Raw genomic sequence first — 25,933 nt, forward strand, 5'->3', positions numbered from 1 at the left:
ATCTGCCCCATCCCCTCTGAGCTCCTGCTCTGCCCTCTCCAGGGCTGCAGAGCCAACCTGGAGCTCTGGTGGGTGCCTGTTTTCCTGGGAAAGCTGCTCTGGGAGCCTAGGAGCCAATGACACTTTTTGGAGGATATTTTTATCCACCTTTGTCGTCCAATTCAGGAGAAGATTCCCTCAGAACAAAACACAGGGATACAAATAGCAAGCTCTTAATTAAAATGTATTTGGAATTAGTGACACATCTTAAAGGAGGCTCTGATAAATTTCTGAGGAAGGTTTCAGAGCTTTTCCTTTCTGACTGAACCAACCAAGTCTTTGCTGGTTTTTTAAGATTTTTCTGATCTTCAGGTTTGAATGGAATTTACTTTTTGGGTGGTTTTTTGGGGGGTGTGACTGACCCAATTTGTGTATTTGTGTTGTTTTACCTTTTACTTGCAAAAGATAAACTTGGTTAGTGACAGTATTTCTTTTGAAAAGAGAATCTGATGGTGATGGATGTGCAGCCTGAGGTTTGTGCTTAAGCATTAATTCTTGGTTGAGAATAATGCACAACAGGGTTTATTTTGGTTATGTGGTAATATCCCCCTCAATATAGGTTTGCAAAGTGTAACAGATCTCTCTCAGTACTGTCAGAAAAGCCTTGCATCATTTTTTGTACATTTATTTTATCTCTGTGTAACCTTTCCTGCCTCTTTTCAGGCACCCACGTCATGGAGGGCTCTGGGCGGATGCTGGTGACTGCTGTGGGGGTGAATTCCCAGACTGGCATCATCTTCACTCTGCTGGGAGCTGGGGGAGAAGAGGAGGAGAAGAAAGACAAGAAAGGTAAATCTCCCAGCACCAGGATGCTCCAGAGAAAGCTCTTTGGGCTTTGTGCAGCCGGAGCTCTCCTCCGCTCTTGACAAATAAACGCGATTTTTTCAAAATGCCTTTTTATTTTTTATGGCACATTTTTATCATCACATGTCACACAGAAAAACAGCAGAAGCTGTTAACCAATAAATCCATTGGGTAACAAGATGTTTTTCCAGTGTGAAATTGCAGGCTCCCAGTCCATACCAAAATGCAGGGGAATACCTGGGCATGCTCCAGTTGCTGTGGCTTCTCTACATGAATCCATGCTCACCTACAGTTTGCTAAGATTTTGTGCTTTTCTATCAATTTAACTTTTCCCCTCCCCCCAGGAAAAACACCCCTTGGCCATGGAAATAGCATCTGTCCTGGAGCTTGAGGACTAAAATAAAGATAAGCTGTGGCTCTTTGCTAGCCTGGTTGTTTAATGTCAGTGACTGACTTGAGAGGCATTTTAATTTTTTTCAGGTGTAAAGGTCGAGCTAAGAATAGTAAAAGCCAAGAATGTAGCAGTAAATGTTAGCAGACAGTTTTACTTTCATGTCCTGTATCAGTTAATGAAATCAAGAAGCCTCTTTAGACTTTTCACCTTATTACAGTGTGATGTCATAAGCATTTGCTAATTTATGAGCTGCACACTAAGCAGAAACATGATTTAATGTCTGTCCTTTCCAGTTTTTCTTCACACAGTCTTGTAAATTGTTCTGCTTCCACAATTTCATTCCAAGTCTGTCCTAAGAATATTTGTCTTTCAGGCATAATTAAGGGCCAATTAATGCAGGTTTTTCAGACATTTCTGCTCTTTCTAGTGGTTTTCACTATTAATAATACAAAAAAAAAAAACAGTTAAAGCTTTACTGAACATTTTATTTGCTATCTGTCAGGCAATATGATTCCACCTTTTTTTTTTTGTTTCCATCCTTTTATATGAAGCTCTGGATAGGAAGGCCAAATTCAAATGGTTTTCAGGACCTACAGTTTCCATTTCTGAGAATATTCAACCAGCAGCTGCCTTTGACTCCCTGCTGCTTTGAGGAAATCCCTTTTTACTTAATGAAATGTTTATCATTTCATTTCTGCACAGAAATGCACAATAGCTGCCTGGCACAAGGAGCTCCAGAAGAATTAAAAGGAGAAAGACTGAAACTTTACAAAGCAAAAAAACTCTTTTACATCAGCCTAGTTTTGAGCAGCAGTTTGGAGTTTTCTCTTGCTGTCGTTCAGAGCCTGTGTGAGATGTGGAGGAGAGGAGGAGCAGCTTCACCCCTGTGTGATGGGAGAGCTCCCTGTGCTGGGTTTAACTGGGCTGGCCTCCCTAGGCTGTGCTCAGCTGCTTCTCCCAGGTTTCACTGGGAAGAGCCTGGAAAGGCAGGAAAAGAGGAATCAGGGAACTTTCCCCATGTTGTGGCTCAAACTTACCCAGAGACAGAGTTTCTGTGCTAGAATTTGGATGCAGACACAGAATTTAACTGAATATGGCTCTGTAGAAATAGCTATCATATTAAAAAATCCATAATATAGAGAATTCCTCCACATTTTCTGGTGCTGCTGGTGGCTTTGTGCCCGTGCCTGGGCAGAGCTGGTGGCACCAACTCAAATTGAAACCTCTGGTACATAAACCTGCAGCTCTCAGAAATCCTGCCCCTTCCAGTCCCCATGGGTGTGTGCTTTTATTGTTCATTAACACTTTAAAAATCCTCGTGCAGGTGTGAAACAGGAGGAGGAACAGAAGCTTCCAGGTAGAGTAAGACTTGTACCCCATCCAATGGTGCAAATCAGGGGGGAACTGCTGATGGAAATAATCACCTTTGAATCAGTCAAGTTGAAATTAAAGAATGATTTCAAATCAACAAGATTGCTGGTGCCAAATCTTTTGGTGTGCAGGCATTGTTGGTGTTGCAAATCCTCAGGTTCAGCTGGAACAATCAGCTGTTCTCCAGAAGTAAATTGCAAAGTATTTAATGTGGAATACTTGATTTGCTGTTAGCAGCTCACACTGTGCTGGTTGGGGTGGGGATCCAAACGGAATAAAGAACAAGCACGAGTCACCAAAACAGTTTAAATCATTGCCACCACAGCAATCAAATTTGCAATTGAAATTTTCCTGAATGCAGTTGCACAGGGTGTGTTTTTAAATCCTGGGAGCTGTTTATTTTCTTCTCCCAAATTGCCATTTGTAAATAAAATCAGCCCATTCTTCTGCAGTACCAGCCCAGTACAGCATGAAATAATCCCTGTGGGGCAAGGACTGGAGTAGTTGGAGAGTCTCAGTCAGAATTCAGGGGAGGACTTGGTTCTATTGTGAGCAATTAACCCCAGAAACAAAACAAAATACATTTTATCTGTTTTTTGCAGAGACTAATTTTATTGCAGTTTACTATAAAAAACAGAGTAAAATGATAAAACCTCCTTCGAGCTTTTCACCTTCCTGTTAGGAAAGATTTCTTGTCCAATTTTCTCAAAGATGTGGATAATTGCTGAAAGGAAGAAGAGGGTTTTCTTTTCTGGTTTTCCTTTCGTGTCACCACAAACCAGGAAATGTGTCATGTCCATTCTCTGGATTTAAAATAACCCATTATTCTCCTCAAAACTACATTTGCCTTTTGAACATAAAATATAGGAAAATTCCATGTTTCTACTCAGATTAATGGGCCTTTTACCTGGGTGATGGCAGGACATGGATTGAGCCCTGTTAGACTGGGATGCATCGGTGATGATAAATTGTAATGTGCACAATTATTTAAAACATAAAATATGTACCATTTTACTGTCTAGAAGCATATACATTTTTAAAAGCAAATTTTAAAGCTACCCATGCACTGTGTAAATTACTTCCAAAGGAAGTATTTCAACCACTTCAAAAATGCATAAATTACATTAAAATAAAACAAATTACATTTTACAAGTGTACAAATGACATTTACTAATTACAATTTACAATTACAAGAAATAAGACATTGAAGAGCAATGCACACAGAACTGTGTACAGTCACTTCTCACCAACTCCTTTGACTTTGCTAAATGTGTTTCATATTTATTTATCTTCTATTATTATTGTTATTATCATTATTGTTATTATGATTTGAGTTTTCACCTTACTTTGTGACACCTTCCCAATGCCACTTTGCTTTGGAAATTTGTGTTAATTAATTTCAAACTCTTTGATTTTGGGAGCAAACAAAGCCACCGAGGCTTTTCGCTCTGTCACGTGCACTCGTTCGCGTTGTTGCTATTATTTATTCATTATTTGTTGCTTTGTTTTTTTTGTGTGTTTTTTTGTTTGTTTTTTTGTTGTTATTGTTTTTTTGTTGTTTTTTTTTTTTTATCCATTATTGCTCAGTAGATTCTTCCCATCCCTCCTCCCACCCTCCTCCAGCCACAGATGGTGCAGCAGGTGCAAATGCCACTGATAATGCAAATGCCAGCTTAGTCAATGGTACGTCACAACCCCCGGCTTGTCTGATTTGATGGATTTCTCTCCTGACTGTGTCAAATTCCCTCTCCCCTCGCTGACCTGCACAGATGTTGTGTGTGTGTGACTGCACTCTGAGAGATCCTGCTCCACACGCTCTGCAGGAGCTTGCCAGAGGGGCCACAGGGATGCTGCAGCCTCAGAATCCAGCCTGGCAGGGCTGGGGTTTGCAGTCTTGACCCATTTAAATCCCCAGTTAAAAGGAGCCAGCTGCAAAACTTCCGGGTAGATTCACCCGAAGTTTTATTATGAGGCTTCATTATTCAGCATAGATCTGGAGAGGAGGAAAGGGATTCTCTCTGCTTCTCCTCTTTTTCACTCTCACAATTCCTCACACAGTTCTGAGGGAGGGCTGGAGTCAGGGATCCCAACACTCTGTTAGGGACAGCCTCTGCTGTTTTCAGCATCTGTTCTGGGGGGAATGAGAGGTTTTGTGGATATTTGTGTGAGCCCTCAGCAATCTTCTCCCGAGCTGTGTTAACTAAACCCAAAGCAAACCATTCCTGCAGGCAGTTTTGACTGTGAATGTGTCCCATTCCTCACCCCACTTGTTAGCACACAGGTATTTCGGTGTCTCTCCAAACACTCAAATTCCAGTGTTAAACTGTATTGAATGGGTCAATATTAGTGTAGGCATCAGATGTTTTTTGCTGCTAATCAGATACATGAGCCTTTATTTGCCAAGCAACCTTTCCTTCTTGTGCAGTGCCAAAAATACCGAGTAAAGTCATTCTGCTTTTCATCATGTTGGTGAAAGAAGTTAATTTTCCATGCAGGTTGCATTTCACATGTGAAATGAGAGTTTCTGACAGCAATGTCAAGTGCTAAACAAGGACCAGGATTTACTGCTGTAAGATCATATTTAAAACAGTGACACACAGGCAATCTTTGAGCCTATTTTCAAATCATTTGAAAGAAACATATAACCAGATTTAAAACCCATTCTGGAAAACTAGGAATTACAATCCCTGCATCTCCTTGCATGGCAGGGATCTCCCGCATCCTGGTTCCAGATTCCTTAGAGACCAAGAACCAGGGAATGAATTATAAATGTTTTATTCTCCATTAATGTGAGGGTGCTGAGGTCCTGGCACTGAGCAGCTGTGGCTGCCCCTGGATCCCTGGCAGTGCCCAAGGCCAGGCTGGACAGGGCTGGAAACAGCCTGGGACAGTGGGAGGTGTCCCTGCCATGGCAGGGGTGGCACTGGATGGGCTTTAAGGTTTGTTCCAACTGAAACCAATCTGTGATTCTGTGATAATTCCGCTTTGGGGAGTGTAAAACAAACCAACAAACTCCCCTCCAGTCCCACTGGATCCTCAGCACTCCTGTTCATCCCTGGCAGCTGCCCAGGAGGGGTGGGAGCAGAGATCAGCCCCTCTGTGCTGGTGCTCAGCAGGTGCAGGAGGAGCCCTGTGCTGCTCCCTGGGCTCTGGTAAATCCCTGCTGTCTTTGGGCTCTAATGCTGAGCTTAATGAGGAAATTGAGTTCCAGGGGATATTAGATCAGTGTCGGAATTAGGGATGTGATTTTCCATCATCCTCTCTCCAGTCAGGAACAACAGTTACTGTCCCTGTTTATCCTGGAGCTGAGAGATACAAACTCAGGCCTTTGCAGTGAGGAATGAAATTTTTTTGTGCAGTTTGGGATGTTTTGGATTTTAGCTCCCCTGAGATGAGGCAGTTCAGCAATTCTGCTGGTCTTTAACCAACATGGGCAGGAGAGGCTTTCCACAATTCAGCTGCTCAGAGAACTCAGGCAGACTTAGGTCTGAGTGCTTTGGAATTATCTGGGAAATGGCCAATGGCAGATTTCTGGTAATTTCTCAGCACTGATGATGAATTAAATACTTAAAATGTGGTTTGGAGGTAAGAAAGGAAAGAGTGAGTAAGTTACAAAGCAAGGAGCCCGAATTCATCTACATATTCCTTTGGTCTGGATGAAATGAATATTTTTTTAAAGTCTGAAAATTCTTCCTGAGATATGACTGGAAACAGGAATTTTACCTGAAGTCTAATACTTCTGTGTAGAAAATATCTTAAAATAAGAAAGTATAATTACATACTTGAATAAGTAACAAGCTCAGGAAATATTGTTGCTTGAAAGTCAACCAATTACATTTTAGATAAAATATTTTTATTCTTAATTGTCAATACACAATTGGCACAAAAGAAAGAGCTGGTGAGCCTGTAGTGATAAATTAATTTACTTTGTGATCCAGCCTGTGTATTATGTGCTGTACCAAAGGAACTCCCATAACTTCTGTGGAGTTTTAGGAGTTGAAATCAAAATAGAGAATTGTTGCTGATCTCATTGTCAGAACTATGGACACTATGTTCAGTTTCTGAAAGGTTGGGAGTTAAGGCCATAAACAGAGCAGAAAATTTTGCAGAAAGGAAAGGAATTCAGGAAAATTCATCTCGTTCCCAAGTATTATATTTAGTAAAGGTAATTTTAAAGAATGAAAATCAGGGAAGCAGCAATCACTGTTTACAACTTGTTTACCCCAAATTTGATTTCCTTCTAGTAGAGCAAATTACCCCAAATTTGATTTCCTTCCAGTAGAGCACTGCAACCTTCCTAAATCAGGATTTCCAGGGTGGGTTGTTGGGCTTTTTTTGGCATTAGTAACCCAGAGAATTTGCTACTTAAATGTGTATTTAGAAAATATAGAAAAGGTATAGAAATGGCTTATAGAAATCTCTGCTGGAATATTTCACATCTACTCTTAATCCCGTTGTATTTACTGAGCTACTTCACTTTCTGCAAAGCAATTTGCAGTTTGAATGAGTTTTTAAATATTATTTTTCTACATTTAATAAGTTTTTGAATTGTAAGTGAAGTTATTTATGCATAGAAGAATTATCTAAAACATCTTATTTAATGGAGTGATTCCCTCTCAGCACTCAAGCACAACTCTGTTATTTTCTTTGGTTGATTCCAAGCAGTTCTTCCAATTTAAAAATAATTTCCAAATGAGGGAAATAATTTCCAAAATAGTGAAAGGACTTTGTTAGTCCATGTCATTGGCTCTCCCTCAAGGGCTGCAGCAGGAAAAGGGGAGGCTTTTCTTGGGAATTTTGTTTGGTGAAATCCATGACTTTTATAGTAAGAATTTGGTCAGTAAAGATGCCACGAGTCCTTTCTAAAACACAGGAATTGTAGTGAGGCAATGGCATGCAAAAAATATTTATATTTAAATTCAGAACTTTCAAATCAGCTGCAGAATGCAGGTGTTGTTAGAAATGCTCTTCTAAACTTTCTGATTTTTCATCCTTGCTTAGAAAAGTGATAAAAAACTTAGGTGGATTTCTCCAGCCCAAAGAACATTTATTTTATTTATTATTCCAAACAGAAAAGAAGAAAATATTTTCAGAATTATGTAAATATATATATATATATTTGTAAAGAATTATTTCACATTATGCTATCAAAATATTAATAAATACCCATCCTTTTGATGATTCTAAACAATGCACTGAGGACAGAAGGATGGGGGAATATTTGTACCTGCAAGGAGGAAGGATCTCTCAGCAGTGGTGATTCTATCACCTTTCTTTCTGCCTTCATTTCCTTGTTCATACTTTATAGCAAAGTGCAGCCTTAAGATTATTTGGCACAGGATGATATAAATAGTTTACATCTTCCTTTTCTTTATCTTGATTACCCAAATTACCTTTTCTTTGTTATTCTGTCTAAATAACTGAAGTGTAACTATTCCTCATGACTTCCCTCACTCAACAACCTGAATGCAGTAGATTAAGAATATTAAGAATGTATTTTTTTACATACTTGAGTTCAAACTGTTGTTAATGATTCTTTATTTTGTGTACTGCTATTTTCAGGTAGCCAGTCATTTGTTAGTGTATTTTATTATGATAATTATGCTATTAAATAGCAAATATATGTCCTAAAACTACATATTTTAATTTACAAAGAAAAATAATCTCTGTGATGCGTATGCCAGTGGGGACAGTCACCTTTGGGTTTTGTTGGTGATTTTTATCTTTGTGAAAGTTGAATATTGCTCAGTTTTTATGCCACTGCAAGGTTTGGAATTGCACTCTGCAAAAGGATCTCTAGAGCAGGAAATCGAGCAGACTGCCTGCTCTAAATTAATGCCTTCCAGTTCTTAGGGAAGGCTTCATGCTCCAGCCAGAAATCCCAATCTCCAGAGATATTTTATGTCTTCCAGTAACTTTATTAAAAGCCTTTCTAAGGAAAACAGCCACCAGGCAGGTACTGAGTCCAACTGTACCCCACAGGCAAAGGTTTTATAGGGAATTTCACCATGAAAATGAGCTTGGTTTTGCTCAGCTTCATGGATTCATCTCTTGTGCAAAGCTCTGGAAGGTGGATTCTGAATTTTTAAAAGTCCTGTTATTGCCTGGGTGGGAATATAATTAGAAACAGAGACAAGTTGATGGTCAATGTTTTATTGCAATAATTCACCTGAGTATTGAGATGATTTTAGGTGACAAGATGTCCTTTCCCTGGCTCTCCTTCTGGAATTTCCCAATGGGAAAATTCTGGTCCTATTTTTGACCTACAAGACTGGTTTGGTCACTTTCGCTCTCCCACTTGTGCAAAGACCAACATGCAAGTGATGCATCTTAGCTTTTCCATTTTGTTATTTTTAATTCACAGCAGAGTGAAAAAATGAATCCACACAGCAGTCAGAAGAGTAAGATGTAGCTGCTGAGATATTTTTATAATAAATTCTGATGATGCATTTCTTACTTGAATGTGTCAACAATCCTGTAATGGTGTTTAAGCTGAATTTTCCTTAGCATCCTTTTTTATTGTGCATTTTACATAACTGCCAAAAGACACTGTCATCCATTCTGAAATAATATTTGTTACAGTCTTTTCCATAAATGCATATAATTACTGTGAAAGTTTCATGAGGGATCCCACCAAGAAATTTTGAATACATTTGAAAACATTTCGTTGTTATTGTAAATACCAAAGTTTTGTATGTGATTTGTGCATTTTGCCATTTTTATCTCACACACACTTTCAAATGACACTTCCCATTAAAAAAGGCACAAAGGAATGAGGATTTTGCTGTGGTAAAACTAGTTGTGAATAAAATGTCAAGCTGGAAATTAAAGAAGCACTTGGTAAATATATGTTCAGGATAAATCTGAATTTAGGTCACCTGGCACTTGTATTTCCAGAAGAAATTTGCTAATTAGTGCAACCAAGTGAGGAAGACGTAATTTCAAAATCCCATCTGATTTACATTTTTATTTATTTATTTAGATTTATTAACAGTATTGTTTCTATTTTTTCCTAATTAATAAGATGATTAATTTAATTCTGGAATACATTAAGAAAGTCATATCAGTGTGTGCCAGAGTTTTTAAGTCCCAGCCCTCTGAAACATCAGCTCAGGAATATTATTCCCCTTAATCTTTCCAATGGGGTCACTTTATCAGTTTCCCCCCTGTGAATTTATGCAGATTCCTCACAAACACGTGCTGATATTTAGCATTTAAGGTGGCTGGAACTGCTTGGATGTGCCCAGCTGGGTTGGCCCCTCCTGTGAGTGCAGGTGTGAGGGCAGGGGACGGTGCCCAGTGCCCGTGATGTGCTCATGGCTTTTGTCTCCCATTGATAGAAATTCCCATTTTCGTGTTCTGTCTCGGCTGAAGGTTGTTTACTGTCTGTTGTCTGTTGGAATTTTTCATCATTTAGGCAAGATGCAGGATGGGAATATGGAGAACAACCAGAACAAAGGTAATCTTCTTTCCTATTCAGGAGGTTGTGGATTGTATTGTTAGCATGTAGTTCAATCCTGTCCCAAAGTACAGTGAGAACCTGTGATCTGTGCCTGTGTGTGAAACTGGCCCTTATTGTTCATGCAGAATGTCCCAAAAAACCCCAACCAAAAACCCACCAAAGAGATTGGAACTTCCACAGGTTGCAGAGATTTAGGAGAGGAGTGTTTTGAATGAACCATTTCTAGATGTTGCTTCCATCTCACAAAGCTCATTTGGATTAATTTTTCCTGTGCAAGTTGTGTATCCCACGTATTGTTAGTGATTTTCCAGCCCAGTTTTTTTTATGTCTCATCGTCTCTGGTGTCTGATGGCATTGTCTGGACATCTCTTCATTTGCAGGGAAAAGGCAAAGCAATAAAAAAAGGAAAGCTTAAAGCCAGGGTGTTATGTAGCGGTGTAAAAGCCTTTTATAAGGATAAACAACAGGAAGATTGAGCATCTTAGGAGCTTCTTATTTAATATACAATGTCAAGAAGAAATTGGAATCAATATTTTGCTTTCTCTGAAGCAAAGTCATGGTTCCCTTTTTATTATAAGACACAGCTATCAAGAGCTCTTTGGCTTATACCAAATTAAATGATAATTTTCTCTTCTCAGATAATATTGAACATTGCAAAGGTGATGGCTCAGAAACTGAATAGAGAAACTCAGTGGTTCATGGCACAAAAGTACCAAATAAAACTCTATTAAATAATAAGCATTCAGGCTAGGTAGATAAATTAGATTTCCAGGTCAAACAAGCACAGTCTTGTACAATCTCTTCATGAAAGCAAAGCTGTTCCATCTCATCCTATTTTATTTATTGTGCTCAGTACAAACCAGACACATGCACATATATCCACTGCAATGTCATTGCCTTTCAGAAACACGCAAAAATAAAGTTTCCCTCTGTTGGCATTCTGTCAGGAAAGGAGGGATCAGCCCTGAAACTGTGTGTGGCTCTTGTGGGGGAATGGTGATGCCACCACCATCAGACCCGAGGGCTGAGTAACCTGGTCACAGAATGCTGAGGAAACTTTATAGCTCTGGGATTTTCTGGAATGGTGGGTGGCAGAGTGTGGCCCCTGGTCACCCGGGTGCCCCCAGGGAGGTGACACAGGGGCCATCTCTGCAGCCACACTGCCTTCAAAATGTTTGCATTGGGAATGTGATTATGTGGGGCCATTGCATTCTAAGAGACATCCCAAAATTCAGGGGAATACGGGTCTGTCAGAGCTCTGCTGTTCCAGGCAATCCTGCGGGGCTGGTGCTGTCACCTGCCCAGTCACATGCAAGGCATTCAGTGGCATACATGTGTATGGCCCAGAGCGTCATGGCTGGGGGGAAAAATGAGGGATAAACCCAAGCAGTGGTTTTCCAGCCCAAATCCCCACCTGAGGGATGTGCTGGCACAGCTGTGTCCTGCAGAGCCCCACTGGGTCTCCAGGGCCTGGCACGGGAGCCAAGGGTGTCCCTGGCAGAGACTGTCCCAGGCAGCCCCTGTGATGCTGGCTGGATTCAGAGCGGATGAAGATGGAGAAAAGGAAGGGATAAAGCTCTGGAGTAACAGTTTTGTTCTGCATTATCAGCCAAGCAGCAGGACGGGGCTGCTGCCATGGAGATGCAGCCGCTGAAGAGCGCAGAAGGGGGAGAGGGAGACGACAAGGACAAGAAGAAATCCAACATGCACAAGAAAGAAAAATCCGTCCTTCAGGGAAAGCTGACCAAGCTGGCAGTGCAGATTGGCAAAGCAGGTATGGCTGGGTGACACCAAATCCCTCTGGGTCACAGGAGACAAAGAGCTGCAAAACAAATGGTTCTGGAAAGGGACAGGTCCTTTTTTACCGCAGGATTTGGAAATGGGTCATCACAAAGCTGTTCTGTGGAAAGTATGTGGTGTTGAAGATCTTTTATTCTCCTAAAAATCAGCTTTGACTGTCAAGGAGCTTTGGGCAACTTGGATTGTAATGAATATTTGAATCAAAATGAAATGCAGATTTTCTCTGAGTTAATATTCCCAAGTGCAGTAATTACGTATTTAATTTCCTCTCCCCTCAGAACTTGGGAGTACACTGTTTCAGAATCTCTAATACCATCTCAAAATATCACTCACACAGTATTTCCCTCTCATGGATTCTGAAAGCATTCTGTTCTCCCCAAATATCCCCGTTCCTGCCTCAAGCATGACACATCTTTTGACTCCTGTATCCAGAACCATCTGGCCCCTGGTGCTGGAAGCAGCACTTCTCCAACACGTAGGTAGAGAGTGGGAATCTTCCATAAGGGCCCAAGTTCCTTAGGTTTGGTTTTCTTGTGGTATTAACAGAGATTTTGATCTCAGCTCCTTGGCTGATGCCCTACAAGATCCCTTTCCTGCTGTTCCATCTCCCTCAGCCTTCTTCCCCAGTCTGGTTTCTCCCCTTCCCATCCCTTTTTAAGCTCATCACAGGAGCTGATCACATAACCCCATGATTCCAATTCCCTTTTCCTGAACAGAGTGTGACCAAATCTGGGATTACCATCCCTGATATCCAATTTAACGCCTTGCCCCAATTCATACTGCTCCAGCTTCTCTCCTTTGTTTCCCCTGATGATTAATTCCTTGGATCAAATACTTTCTGCACTGCCTTGACTTCTGCTCGCTTTGGTATTTTGGCAGGCACCTGAACATCACTCTCAAAGTGATTGTGTAGGGATTTCTGACCAGAATGTGGCAAGGAACAGGAATTAAATTAATTAATCATTGCCTCATTTGGTTTTTCTTTGGCGTTGAGCAACCTATGGGGATGTCTTGCATTGTCAGGAGTATTTGCCTGTACAATATTTTAATAGATTTTCCTTTATCCTCTGGTACAAACTGATCTCCCTGACTCATCTGTTTCCTGTCAACCTTAGCACCCTTCAGCTTTACCAATTTTTTTAAAACTTCAGTCAAGACATGAGATTCACAGCATCTCCTTCTAGTCTATGATCTCATTAGGGAGAAATTAATTTATTCCGAAATGCAGGCTTAACTGCTTCACACAAACCTGCCAAACAGGGCTGGCCAGAGCAATGTAAAGCTGAGGCTATAATGGGAATTTTATTTGAATACTCAAACCCAGGGACAAAACTGTGGAGCAGGAGTGCTATCCCAGCAGTCTGTGCCACTGGGAGAATGGATGGAATGCTTGGGATATTCTGTCAACTCTGTGTGGAATATTTATTGGTGTCTCTGTCTCTTTGGAACCTCTGCTCATGAAAATACACACTGCAGATGTTCCATTGAAGAGGGACACCTTGGAAACACCAGCATTAGTCACATTTTAATGAAACCCAGTGAATATTGTCCTGTGGATAATTCTGCATTATTGCCTCTTTATACTCACCCAGACACATCTGTGGGGCTTTTCTACAGTATTTTATACAGCAGCATAAACTATGAGAGACTCCTTTGCTCAAGCCTCTAAAGATACACTTATTTAGAAGAAAGGTCTTTAAATATGGATAGACAAGTAATTTGTAAAAGGTGGAGGTTTAAAGCACAGATAAATGTTGTACCAGGCAAAGTAATGTGCTAAATTGAGTAAGTTCAGCTTAAGTGACAGCAAAACTCCTGCACTGCCTGGGAAGTTTTAAAGGCAGCAATAAGTGCTTAAAAATGAATTCCCTAGAATTTCTTGTGCACTGGAATATATGATTGCTGTAAATACATGATGGCAATGTTTTTTCTTCACTGTACACATTGTCATGGTTATTGGTACTGGTGAAAAACGTCACAAAGAAAAAAGTAATTTCTTATCAAATCCAAATTTCTAATTGCTCATGTCCTGAGTGGTGTTTGGGTTTATGTTAACTGGTGATTTCTCCCCCCAGGTCTGGTGATGTCTGCCATCACTGTCATCATCTTGGTACTGTATTTTGCCATTGACACCTTTGTGGTCAACAAGAAGCAGTGGTTGCCTGAGTGCACTCCTGTCTACGTTCAGTATTTTGTTAAATTCTTCATTATTGGTGTTACTGTGCTCGTGGTTGCTGTTCCTGAGGGACTCCCACTTGCTGTCACTATTTCTCTGGCTTATTCTGTAAAGGTAAGAGACATTCAAAATAATCCAGGGAGGAAAGTGCTGTTTGCTTGAATTCACTACTGAGTTGGTCCTCGGGTTTTATCAGATGGGATGAAAAACACTCTGAAAATAATGTGCTCAAAATGTTCATGAAATTGCTTTAAAGAAAACGTATATTGAAAGTATTTCTAAAAAAACTGCAAATATATCTTCCATCACATCTCCTTAAAGCTGCACAGTGCGGGAATATCAAGCAGTAGAAATAACCTACTTAATTTGCAAGGAACCAGGAATTTATTGAGCAGAATGTTCTTTGAAAATAGTCCAGTCTTTTGATATAGAATAATTTCGTATTCAAATTTTCTTGTGCGATTGTACAAAGTTTTGACAAGGATTTGAAGTCTTCAGGAACACTTCTCAGAGAAACTGGAGTTTCTCAAAGAAATTAAGAGTTTCACTGAAGCTTTCATGTACTTTTCTTAAATGCAGCTGCAGTTCTTTGAAGTCCATGTAATTGGTTCTATTAGGAAATTAAAGAGGATTAACATCCTGGACTTGGGGATTACTAGAGCAATTTGATCAGATGATTTAAACGTTCTGGGAATTTTAGATGAAGATGGTGGAAAGTTTATTTCCATTTAGCATGTAAACAAATTAATTTAGGAAGCTTAGGAAGGAATCTCTTGGCTTCTATGTAGCCAAAGGTCACAATTATTGGGAAAAAGGAACAAGTCTCAAAGATGGGGTTTTTCTAATAAAGAATGCAGCTGCTTTGAAATTGTTTCCTCATTCTCCTGGTGTCCTTCCTCTGAGACCTTTTTCTTTTCCCTTTCTCTTTCCTTTTCACTTTTCCCCCAAAATGTGTGGTCCATCTGCGTGCTGCCAGATAATATTCCATTCCAAGCAGTGATAAGAAAAAAACCCCAAATGTTTGCTATAACAATCATGTTTAAAAACTGCCATTATCTCTGGTTCCTTTAGCTCACCTTTGCTCTTCCAGCTGTTCCTTAAAATTCAAACCTGCTGCAGGAAAATGAGGCAACTCTTTCAGTTTATCAAAGGCAAAAAATGACCTCAGGGTCTGTAACTTTGGGGCTTTTGGGCCCCAGAAAAGCTCTGGTTTAGAGAACGCCGCGTTCTCACCAGCAAAACCAACCGTGGGCCGCTTTGCTTTTTACCACTGAAATGCAGCCTCGAAGGGTTCATTATTTGGCTTTTTGCTGGGTTCTCCCCTCAGAAAATGATGAGGGATAACAACCTGGTGCGGCACCTGGACGCCTGCGAGACCATGGGCAACGCCACGGCCATCTGCTCGGACAAGACGGGCACGCTGACCACCAACCGCATGACCGTGGTGCAGGCCTACGTGGGCGACGTCCACTACAAGGAGATCCCCGACCCCGACTCCATCCCTGCCAAAACCATGGAACTGCTGGTCAATGCAATTGCCATCAACAGCGCTTACACTACGAAAATTCTGGTGAGAAAGTGATTTCTGTTTTGGTTTTATTTTCGGTCAGCTGAGTGAGGCCTAGCTGAAGGAGGTGTAATTTCTTTATTTTATATATATATATATATATATTTTTAAAGTTTTTTAACATCTTGTTGTTGATTATGGAGCATTAAATACCGTTGAGGTCCTCAGAATGAGAACAGGCGTTCTAAAAACTGTATATTTTATTGGTTTTTTGTCAAGGACAGGGATGCATTTAAGAGTACAAGACCATGAGACATTTAAAAACATGCTGTCATTAGATTGGGGTGGCCCAGTTTTGGTGCAGCTAAATTTGGGAACATAAATGTGTGGTAAAATATCTGGTTTTCACTGAGCCTTCACATGTGCAAAATGATTTTTGTGTGTCTAAGAAATTTCAATTAATGCTCAAAGAGCACAAATTGGATTGGTTAAATCAGCGAGATTAATGACCTTTATTCATTCTGGTTTCAAGTGAGTTACATCCTGAAGTATTTTATTCACTCTGTACAGGAGGCCAGAATGGAAATTCCCTGTTTGCTTTTAGCATTGGATTCTTCTGTACAGAGCTAATTAAGAGACTGCAGTTTTTTGCAATTCCAATAGATTTGTTCTTTGAAAGGTCAAGCTGAATGTTAATGTTGCTGAACAAATAGATTTTTTTCTTTTTAGTTTACGAATGTAAGTATTGTCATTTTTATAGGTCTGTGCTGAGCTGCAGAATAAAGTCAGGCATGTAGTTCATGTTTGTTTTAAAAGTGTTCTTTTAAAATTCAATCAGAGAAAACAAATACTGTGTGCTAACTCAGAGTGGATGTTTTACGGCAGCAGCTCCTTGAATTTCATTTGTGCACTTCTAAACCAGCAAGAACAGTTTGGTGTTACTGGGTAATTCCTGCTCTCACAAATCAATGTAACATTTGATTGCTGGGGAGAAGAAAATACACCTTGGTAATTTAAATGTTGTTACAGCCTAAATCAGCTTAGGTGCTCTCTCCTGGAGAAGGAGAATAAAACACCCTGAACACCCAGGATTAAGACAAGGCACGGAATTTGACTTTGGGAAGGCTTTGGGAGAGCATTCCCAGTGTCAGCAGAATTTTGCTCCTTCCCAGGGAGCAGCAGGGCAGGCAGGGGGTTGGTTCTTCAGTCAGGTGTGACTGACAGAGGCTTAGACAGAGTTTTATATTTTACTGTTCATTTTGAGGTCAAAGCCAGTACCAAAGTGTTTCTGCCCAGCTTCCACACCAGTTCACCCCCTCTGAATCCCAGAGTAAATGGGAAATCATCAGACTTTCCATCCACATCTGCAATATTAAGTTTAATAATCTGTCTTTTCCTTGTGGTTTACTGAAACATTTCATTTTCTAAAATGATCTCAATATCATTTCTATTTTTTTGTTTGTTTGTTTGTTTTTTACTCTGACTTGGCTTCATTGCTCCTTGTTGGAATTAGTTTTTTATGCCTATTAAAAATATTTCACCATTTCAGTGCTTTTTAAGCTTTGCACAGAGACAGATTCCAAACTGATAAAGGGGTGAAATCCTCTGGATGCAGATCAGTGACTGCTTGAACTTATCTGTTTAAAATTAATGGTGACATTTTAGATCTTTTGAGCTAAAGCTTTGCAATATGGACTCCACGAGAACCGCAGCTCCAATCTCAGGGGATTTCATTTTATTCACAATTTATAACAAGCTGAAGCTGAACTTTAAGATACAAGATATTGTTCCATAGCCCATTTTACATCCCAGATAAATACAGTTAAAAATACCTGAGGGAGTTGTTTCCAGGATAAATATACAGGATTATTTTCCTTCCTGCTAATACAGAATGCTCGTGTGCTGTGTTTAATCAAATTGTGAATATCAGCTGAAGCCCAAAGGGCATTGTAAGGGTTCTGTCGCCAAGACTGAGTTTTGCATATTCTATTTTTAGCTCTCCAGCTACGTGTGTGCTGTAAATTGCTCTTTGTGTGAACTTCTGTTCAGAGGGATCACATATGGGACCATAAAATTAGTCAAGATGCTCCGCTGAATGAGAAATATTCCCTCTTGCATTGTCTTTTGATTAAGGAGCAATTGAACCATTGATAAAAATATAAAAAGGGAATAATATCAGTGCTTGGCATAAAAGATTTGAATTTCCCTGAGAAATTAAACACAAATTATTCCAACTGAACAATAGCATCATTAAATATAGCTCTTTTTACTGCTTTCCAAGATTAGGTTGCTGGGTGAGCTGGTTTTGCATCCCTTTAGCTCCAGAGCAACTTTTCTGCTGTTTGTGTGAAGCTGTTCTCCAGCAAACCTTTCTGTTCAGTGTCCCTGTTTCCACATGGAAATAAAACCAGGCTTCGTACATTTTTGCCTCTGAGCTGCGATGGGGACTGCAAAGACTCTCACTCTGAGAGCAAAATTTACATTTTGTGAATACTTTGATTGCACTTGGAGCTGGAGCACATTGATCATGGATATCAGGGAGCAGTGATGAAACAGAGACTCCAAACACCAGAAGCATTAATGCAAAAAGAGTTCTGATTTGAACTTTTCTGTGCAGCTCTCGCTTTCATAATTTCAGGTTTAATTAGAAAGGTGTTTCTGCTTTTAATTTCCTGGCTGGGTGTGATTCCTGCTGGCTGGGTGTGATGTGCCTGATTAAGAAGACACCACAATCAGGGTTTAGCTGAGGGATTTTCAGCACCAGTGGAAAAGTCCCAGCTGGAGCTGTAATTGTGAGGATCTAACACCGACTTTTCATTCACTGCTTGATGGGTGCTGAGGGATAAAAAGCTGGTTTTGCCTGTGCTGGGTGAATATCTGGAATTCCAGGAGGAGTTTCCAGGGCTGTTCTGGTGATGATTTGGTGCAGTGGCACAGGGCACAGCAGGATGTGGTGGCAAACCTTGAACCAAAGGAGGAGATGTCACAGTGAAGCACAAAACATTCACTGCCACATTCACTCCCTTTTCCCAGGGGAAATAAAATAAAAATATGTTGGTCCATATGTTAGTAAATATTCATCAGGTTCTGGATGTGAGCTGGGAAAGCTTCTGGGACAAAAAGGCCATTGTTGGATAAAACCTAAAGGAGAAAATGCAATAAACCACTAAGGGTACAGACAATTTTATTGCAGCTGAAAGGCAGAGCAGGTAGATAACAATATATTAGACACCTATAAAATATAGAAGCCATGAGAAGCAAGGACATTCAAAAGTGAAACAGTGAAAGGACAGGAAATAAGATTTTAGCACAATCTTTAGCACAAAAATTTAGGCTGCTTTGCAAGAATCAATGCAAATCTATTGCTGGTATTGGGGACATGGATGTGGTAGCCAGGTAAAAGTTCTTTTTATTTGGGAAAATATATTTGCATCCCAAGCAAGAGCAGCTCTCTGATTGCTGGGAGACAAAATGTTCCTGTCAGGAACAGCCTTTGAGAAGATGTGCAAAGTCCAAAATAGCTTCTTTCTTTGAGATTTATTTATATTTTATTCAAAGGCTGAATTTTATTAATCAAATACTTGAATTTGACTTCTTAAAATTTGTTTAATCAGATTTTTAAAAATTGTCTCAATAATTACATATATATGTGTTATTTAGCCAACAGAAAATTCCTGGCATTTCCTTTTACCATTCATAATTCAAGAAATTTTAATATGGTAAGGCCTTCCTAAAAAATCAGAACAAAAACTTTTAACTCTTTGGGGGAATATGGATATTTGGAAGTTTGCTACCAAATACTTTTGAAATTTGAGGTGTAGTAGGTGTTTTTATGGATTTTTCCATACATTTCCCCACATTATGATGTAAACCCATTGGTGATGCAAAGCAGTTTTGAAATGTCACTTTTTTAACAGTGGTTGCTTGTGACTCCCTAATTCTCATCTGACAGAGAATAGACCTTTCCTTTATCTATCTACCTTTATTTATAAATATCTGGTTTATTTATATTTATATTATTCATATTATATTTATAATATTTATATTTATATTTATATTTATATTTATATTTATATTTATATTTATATTTATATTTATATTTATATTATTTATATCTATATTTATATTTATATCTATATTTATGTTTATATATTTATTTTTTTAATGTGTCTCTGTATTTATTTGAAGTTTTGCTTTGCAAATGGAAAGGAAGAAGGAGACCCTGACTGTTTAGGAAAGGCTTTTTTTAGTTTCATTCTTACAGAAGCTGAAGGTCCAACAGATCAGATTAGGCCACACCTATCAAGAGAAAATCAGGGAATTTCTGTGGCCTGAGGCTACAGCAGCAGAGCTGTCTGCCAAGGGCTCTCTGCTAAATGAAGCTGCTGTTATGTGTCACTAGAATTCCCTTTTTTATTCCAAGGAGAACCACAAGAAAGCAGCTTTTGACCTCCAAACTGCCTTTTTGAGTTATTTTGGTATATGGAATTGCAGAGATATTTTTTACTCTCAGGTATGGCTTGCTTACAACCTATTCTCAAGCCCTTTGTTTCTTGTGTTAAATTAAAGATGATTTTCCCATTTATTTTTGCTGCACAGGAAGGTTCAAGCCATCTCTTATTTCATCCAGCTGAGTTCCCCCATTGCTGCTAAAATGAGTCAAAATAAATACTTTAAAAAAATCCCTACAGACACAAAATATGAGAACAGAAATGGGCAAAGAAGTGGTAAAAAGGAAATTAATAAGCATAGATTGAGGAAATCTTTCATTTATAATAACTTAAATGTCAACACAGTAACCAACATGGCTTAAATCCTGATTTTTCCTTCTGTATTTCCCTGCCATTGACATCAAGGCACAAATGGCAGCTCCAGCTGTTGATTTGAGGTCTCTTGGGGAAAAAAAGAAATAAAAATAAAGATAAATCTGTCATTTATCAGGTGGTCAAGTGTCCAGTCCAGGCTGACCTGCCTGGGTCAGAGCTTTGGGAGCAAAGAGATGGTGGGGAAAGGAGTGAGAACCCCAAAAATCAACCCAAAAAGATTTACAGGGAGGGGAAATGGAGGGGGAAGAGGGAAAAAGGGGAAAGGAAAAAAAAGGGGAAAGGAAAAAAAAGGGGAAAGGAAAAAAAAGGGGAAAGGAAAAAAAAGGGGGAAGGAAAAAAAAGGGGGAAGGAAAAAAAAGGGAAAGGAAAAAAAAGGGGAAAGGAAAAAAAAGGGGAAAGGAAAGGAAAGGAAAGGAAAGGAAAGGAAAGGAAAGGAAAGGAAAGGAAAGGAAAGGAAAGGAAAGGAAAGGAAAGGAAAGGAAAGGAAAGGAAAGGAAAGGAAAGGAAAGGAAAGGAAAGGAAAGGAAAGGAAAGGAAAGGAAAGGAAAGGAAAGGAAAGGAAAGGAAAGGAAAGGAAAGGAAAGGAAAGGAAAGGAAAGGAAAGGAAAGGAAAGGAAAGGAAAGGAAAGGAAAGGAAAGGAAAGGAAAGGAAAGGAAAGGTCATTCTGAGTCAGCAGCAGAAGAGTTTCCACGAGTTCTCCACACTGCTGCTCTATTTACAGTGTGGTTTTCCCTGTTTTTCTGCACCATGTGTGCTCCACAAATCCAAGCTCTGTCCACAGGGAGCTTTGCAGTGCCAGTGTTGGTACAGAAGGGCTTGAGGGAATTTTGGTGACAATTCAGCAGTGCCCATCCTTCAGAATGTTTGTTTATCTCAGCTTGCTTTCCTCAGGCTGTGCTCAAAAGCAAATTCTCCCTTCAGACACTCTGTCACGATTTCATAATTTGTGTTTTAAGGCTGGTGAGGAGGAGAAGTGCTTTTTGACAGGTATTTTATTGAAGGATAGGTCTGTGGAAGGTTTTCTCTTCTCATAATAATACAGGAAATCAGTAAACACTAAGAAACATTAATTTTTTCATCTTAGCCCATGTAATGGCACTGGACCAGCTCATTGTTGGTGCCACTGCTTGAGCACCAGGCTGGAATCACCTTCCTGCACTGTGGAATACATCTGCAGCCCTCAAATCCTCTCCTTGTGGAATTAAAGCCATCCAGAAAATAGCTCAGAAAAATGTACTGGGAGGAACTGGTAGAGAAATTCAAGGATCCTCATTTGTTCTCTGGCTGAAAAAGACCAAAGGAATTTGTGGAAACTCATGAAACTGCTCCAGGTTTTATAGTTTGGATCTTGCAGCCTTAGGGGTACAGTAAATTACTAAATATGGGATACAAGGAGAAACACAGAGGAAAATCTGCGTAGCAGAAAATCAGATTCACTTGTGGGGATAACCTCCAGCTCTTCTCAAAGGTGCAGGCTTTAAAAATCACTTTTTCCTGCAAGATGTTCTACAGTGTTTTCATCTGTATTTATAAACATTGCTTCCTGCTGTATGAGCATTTTAGGACTTTTTTTTCTTTTTTTTTCCTATTTTTTTCTTTTTTTTTGTCTTTGTTTTTCTTTTTTAAGCAGATGTTGGCACAATAATTGATTTGAATGTGTTGGGCTCCTTTTCCTGCCTCTGACACCCTGTGTGATCTTCAGGGTGGCACTGGGAGGGTGGATCTTGATCAGGAGAGACATCCCAGGAATCAAACAGCTTCTGGATAGTGCTGAAAGTCATTTATTGGCTGCTCTCAGCACGTTAGTTTGGAACTGGAAAATGGTGAAAATTGTGTGTGCTGTTCTTTTTGAAAAGCTCAAAATATTATATTTTTATAAAAAATATTATAATTTAAAAAAAATTGTATTTTATTTATAAAAAATAAAATATTGTCTGGATCTCCAGCTAAACAGTGCATTTGAGCCATTTAAAATGAAAGATTTGGTTGATTTGATTAAAAAGTGATTGAACTGATTTATAAAAATCTGTATATTTTATAACAGGTTTTATTTCCTAGGAAAAACAATTCCTGATTTAGGTAAATTTATATCTAAATTTGTTTTTTTTTTTGTATTTTGTTTCCAGTGTTAGACAAGTGTGTAAGCAGTTATAAATTATGGATGGGAACAGACAATGCAGGCCAGAGAATCTTTCTAAATATAAACAAGACAATCATCACCCAAAAAATCCCCCCCAACATATTTCAAACTTTTAATAAAGCCCTTGGTAAGCATTTTCTCAAGAGAAATCAGGCAGGGAAAAAAAACCAACCTATAGTGTCCATCTTATTTACTGTGTAAATAATAATTATTAGGGATAATAGATGATGTAGTTAATTGTCTGTGCTTCTAGCAGTGGTAATTAGCAGAAAGTAATGATCTTCACACATCACTTACCATTGGAGTTGTGTAGAAGGAGAGGTACAAAAACATCTTTTCTCCCTAAATTAGCAGCTGATTAATAATTGAAATAACGGTGTTTGGGCAAGGCTGGGGTGGGTAAAGCCTGGGACAGGCCCTTATCCCATCCTGCTCATCCTGCCTTTGGCATGAGGGGCTTGGATTGCCAAAACCAGCTGGGTTTTAATGAAATCTTACTGGTTTTGTGAGGTGTGAGGGGTGGAAGGGAGTCAGCTGCCAAGGAAGAGGGGATTTGGGAGCAGAGGAGGGGGATTTGGGTGCAGAAGAGATTTGGGAGCAGAAGTGGAGATTTGGGAGTAGAAGAGGGGATTTGGGAGCAGAAGAGATTTGGGAACAGAGGAGGGAGATTTGGGAGCAGAAGAGGGGGATTTGGGAGCAGAAGAGGGGGATTTGGGAGCAGAAGAGATTTGGGAACAGAGGAGGGAGATTTGGGAGCAGAGGAGGGGGATTTGGGTGCAGAAGAGATTTGGGAGCAGAAGTGGAGATTTGGGAGTAGAAGAGGGGATTTGGGAGCAGAAGAGATTTGGGAGCAGAAGAGATTTGGGAGCAGAAGAGATTTGGGAGCAGAAGAGGGGGATTTGGGAGCAGAAGAGGAGATTTGGGAGCAGAAGAGGAGATTTGGGAGCAGAAGAGGGGATTTGGGAGCAGAAGGGGGAAATTTGGGAGCAGAAGAGGGAGATTTGGGAGCAGAAGAGATTTGGGAGCAGAAGAGGAGATTTGGGAGCAGAAGAGATTTGGGAGCAGAAGAGATTTGGGAGCAGAAGAGGGAGATTTGGGAGCAGAAGAGATTTGGGAGCAGAAGAGGGAGATTTGGGAGCAGAAGAGATTTGGGAGCAGAAGAGGGAATTTGGGAGCAGAAGAGGGAGATTTGGGAGCAGAGGAGGGAGATTTGGGAGCAGAAGAGGGGGATTTGGGAGCAGAAGAGGAGATTTGGGAGCAGAAGAGGAGATTTGGGAGCAGAAGAGGGAGATTTGGGAGCAGAGGAGGGAGATTTGGGAGCAGAAGAGGGGATTTGGGAGCAGAAGAGGGGATTTGGGAGCAGAAGAGGGGGATTTGGGAGCAGAAGAGGGAGATTTGGGAGCAGAGGAGGGAGATTTGGGAGCAGAAGAGGGGATTTGGGAGCAGAAGAGGGAGATTTGGGAGCAGGGCCATCTTCTCCCTCTGCCATGTACCCGAGGCTGTGGGATTTGGTGCCCTGGTTGCCAGAGGAAAGGGGGGATTCCCTGCAGAGGTTCACAGATGTTGGAGGGAGAGAATTGGGATAAATTCCCAGTTTCTCCCAATCTGCTGGGACAGAGCTCATCCCCTCCCCAGAGAGCCGGAATTGTGGCTGAACTGAGCACCAGCAGCTCCCTCCCTTATTCCTTATTTTCTGCCAGGGGAAGGGGTGACTGTGCTGCTCCTGCAACAAATGGACAGAGGGAAAGGAGATGGATAAATGAATAATCCTGCTTGGCAAGTTATTCCCATACTAGCTAAAAGTTGAAATTCTGTTTATTCATTTTCATTGCATTTCATCATCTTTGTTTTGCCCCATTTCCTCAAGTGACAGAATCCATGGCCATAAACACCTCCTTCATCCTGGCCTTCTTTGCCCTCAGTTTGGTAATTGCAGATCCCATTAATTCTTGTTGGAATCAATATTCACTGCGAGGTTTTTGTCAGTCTAAAATCACTTGGAAGCTTTTTGTCATTACAATATCATTTTATACATTAGGGTTGGGGATTTTTTTCCTTCTTGCTGGTATGAAAATGAGTAAATTTGATTTTGAACTTGCTGTGATGCAACAAATGTTTTTCCTCTTGCCTTGCATAGAATTTTCTTTTATGTTATTTATCTTATTTTCATGTTCTTATTGTTCACAAATCTTGTCCTGGCATGAGAAGATTCTGTGGGGATAACCTCTAGTTCTTCCCAAAGGCACAGGCTTTAAACATCAAATTTCCTGCAAGGTGCTCCACAGTGTTTTCATCTGGATTTATAAATATTGCTTTGTGTTGTCTGAGCATCTTAGAACTTTTTTCCTTTTATTTTTTATTTTTTATTTTTTTTTTTGTAATAAGTTGGCAGAGGGAATCCTTGTGGCTGCTTTTCCTGGCTCTGACACCCTGCTGAGGTGAAGCCAGCACACCTTGGTGTGATTGATGTGCTGGTGGGGATGTGGTGTTAACACTTTTCAGGGAATATTCTCAGGGAACATGTTTTCCTGATGGGAGCTTTTGTTTTTACATGAGTTGGTGTAAACCAATTACTTCAGGCACATTTTGTTTTAATGTGGGTTTTCTTTGTGCTCTCAGGCATGGGAACAGGAAGATAATACCTTGCAGTGTGATGATCTAACACCAATTTCACAGAAAATGATGGTGGTTTTATGAGGTACACAAACAGGCTGATTAGAAACCAGTGTGCTGGGTGAATCACCTCATAATGAAATAGGAAATTAATTCCATTTCAGATTTAGATTGTGTAAATATATATTTTATATACAGTGTAGTTTTAGTATGTTTTCTTTTTACTCTCAGAGCTTCAATGTGGTTTATTCCTCTGGGGAAAAAGAACAGTCAACAATTGCCAAAAACCTGCAAATGATACAAGATCTGAAGTACAATGGATCAGGAATAAAGTCTATGACAGAAAAGGTGTTGATTTCAGAGCAATAAATAAATGGCAGGAGTTATTTGCAGCCTTGAACAAGACTTTAAATTGACTTTCATTGCTATTCTTTGTGACTGACCCTGCACTTCACTATTAATTTGCTTTTATTGTAAGCAAAGTATTATATTCTTTTTGAGTCACAGGTAACTTGGAAAATTGGCATTAAATATATGCTAAGTAAAATCTATGCTTTGATTTCCAGTTCCTGCTTTCTCCTGCAGGTTGAGCCCATTTCTCTGTCAAGCTTCCAGTTTTCTCTTCTTGTGTGTGAAGCTCTTGGCTCCTTTGGAATGAAATCAATTTTATTTCTGGGTTATTTGTGAGTTTGGGAAGGTGTTCAAAAATCCTGGGCCTTTCTGCTTTTAGAGGTGGTTCTGGGACAGCAAAACCTCTAGGATGGGTGGAATCCTGGAGAATTGTAACCAGGGATCTGTGA

General features: G+C 39.9%; 1 protein-coding gene across 5 annotated transcripts in view; it reads left to right on the forward strand.

Moving 5' to 3' along the window:
* The window catches only part of ATP2B2 (ATPase plasma membrane Ca2+ transporting 2), a 398,648-nt gene that overhangs the window by 308,725 nt on the left and 63,990 nt on the right, over positions 1-25,933 (forward strand). For all 5 annotated transcript variants that reach the window (XM_058845506.1, XM_058845507.1, XM_058845511.1 and 2 more), the window contains 7 exons: positions 703-828; positions 2,562-2,594; positions 4,199-4,291; positions 10,026-10,067; positions 11,680-11,844; positions 13,946-14,160; positions 15,374-15,616. In XM_058845506.1, the coding sequence (XP_058701489.1) occupies positions 703-828; positions 2,562-2,594; positions 4,199-4,291; positions 10,026-10,067; positions 11,680-11,844; positions 13,946-14,160; positions 15,374-15,616 (917 nt within the window). The remainder of the gene's footprint in view (positions 1-702; positions 829-2,561; positions 2,595-4,198; positions 4,292-10,025; positions 10,068-11,679; positions 11,845-13,945; positions 14,161-15,373; positions 15,617-25,933) is intronic.

This window comes from Poecile atricapillus, chromosome 9, assembly GCF_030490865.1.
Source record: "Poecile atricapillus isolate bPoeAtr1 chromosome 9, bPoeAtr1.hap1, whole genome shotgun sequence".
NCBI lineage: Eukaryota > Metazoa > Chordata > Aves > Passeriformes > Paridae > Poecile > Poecile atricapillus.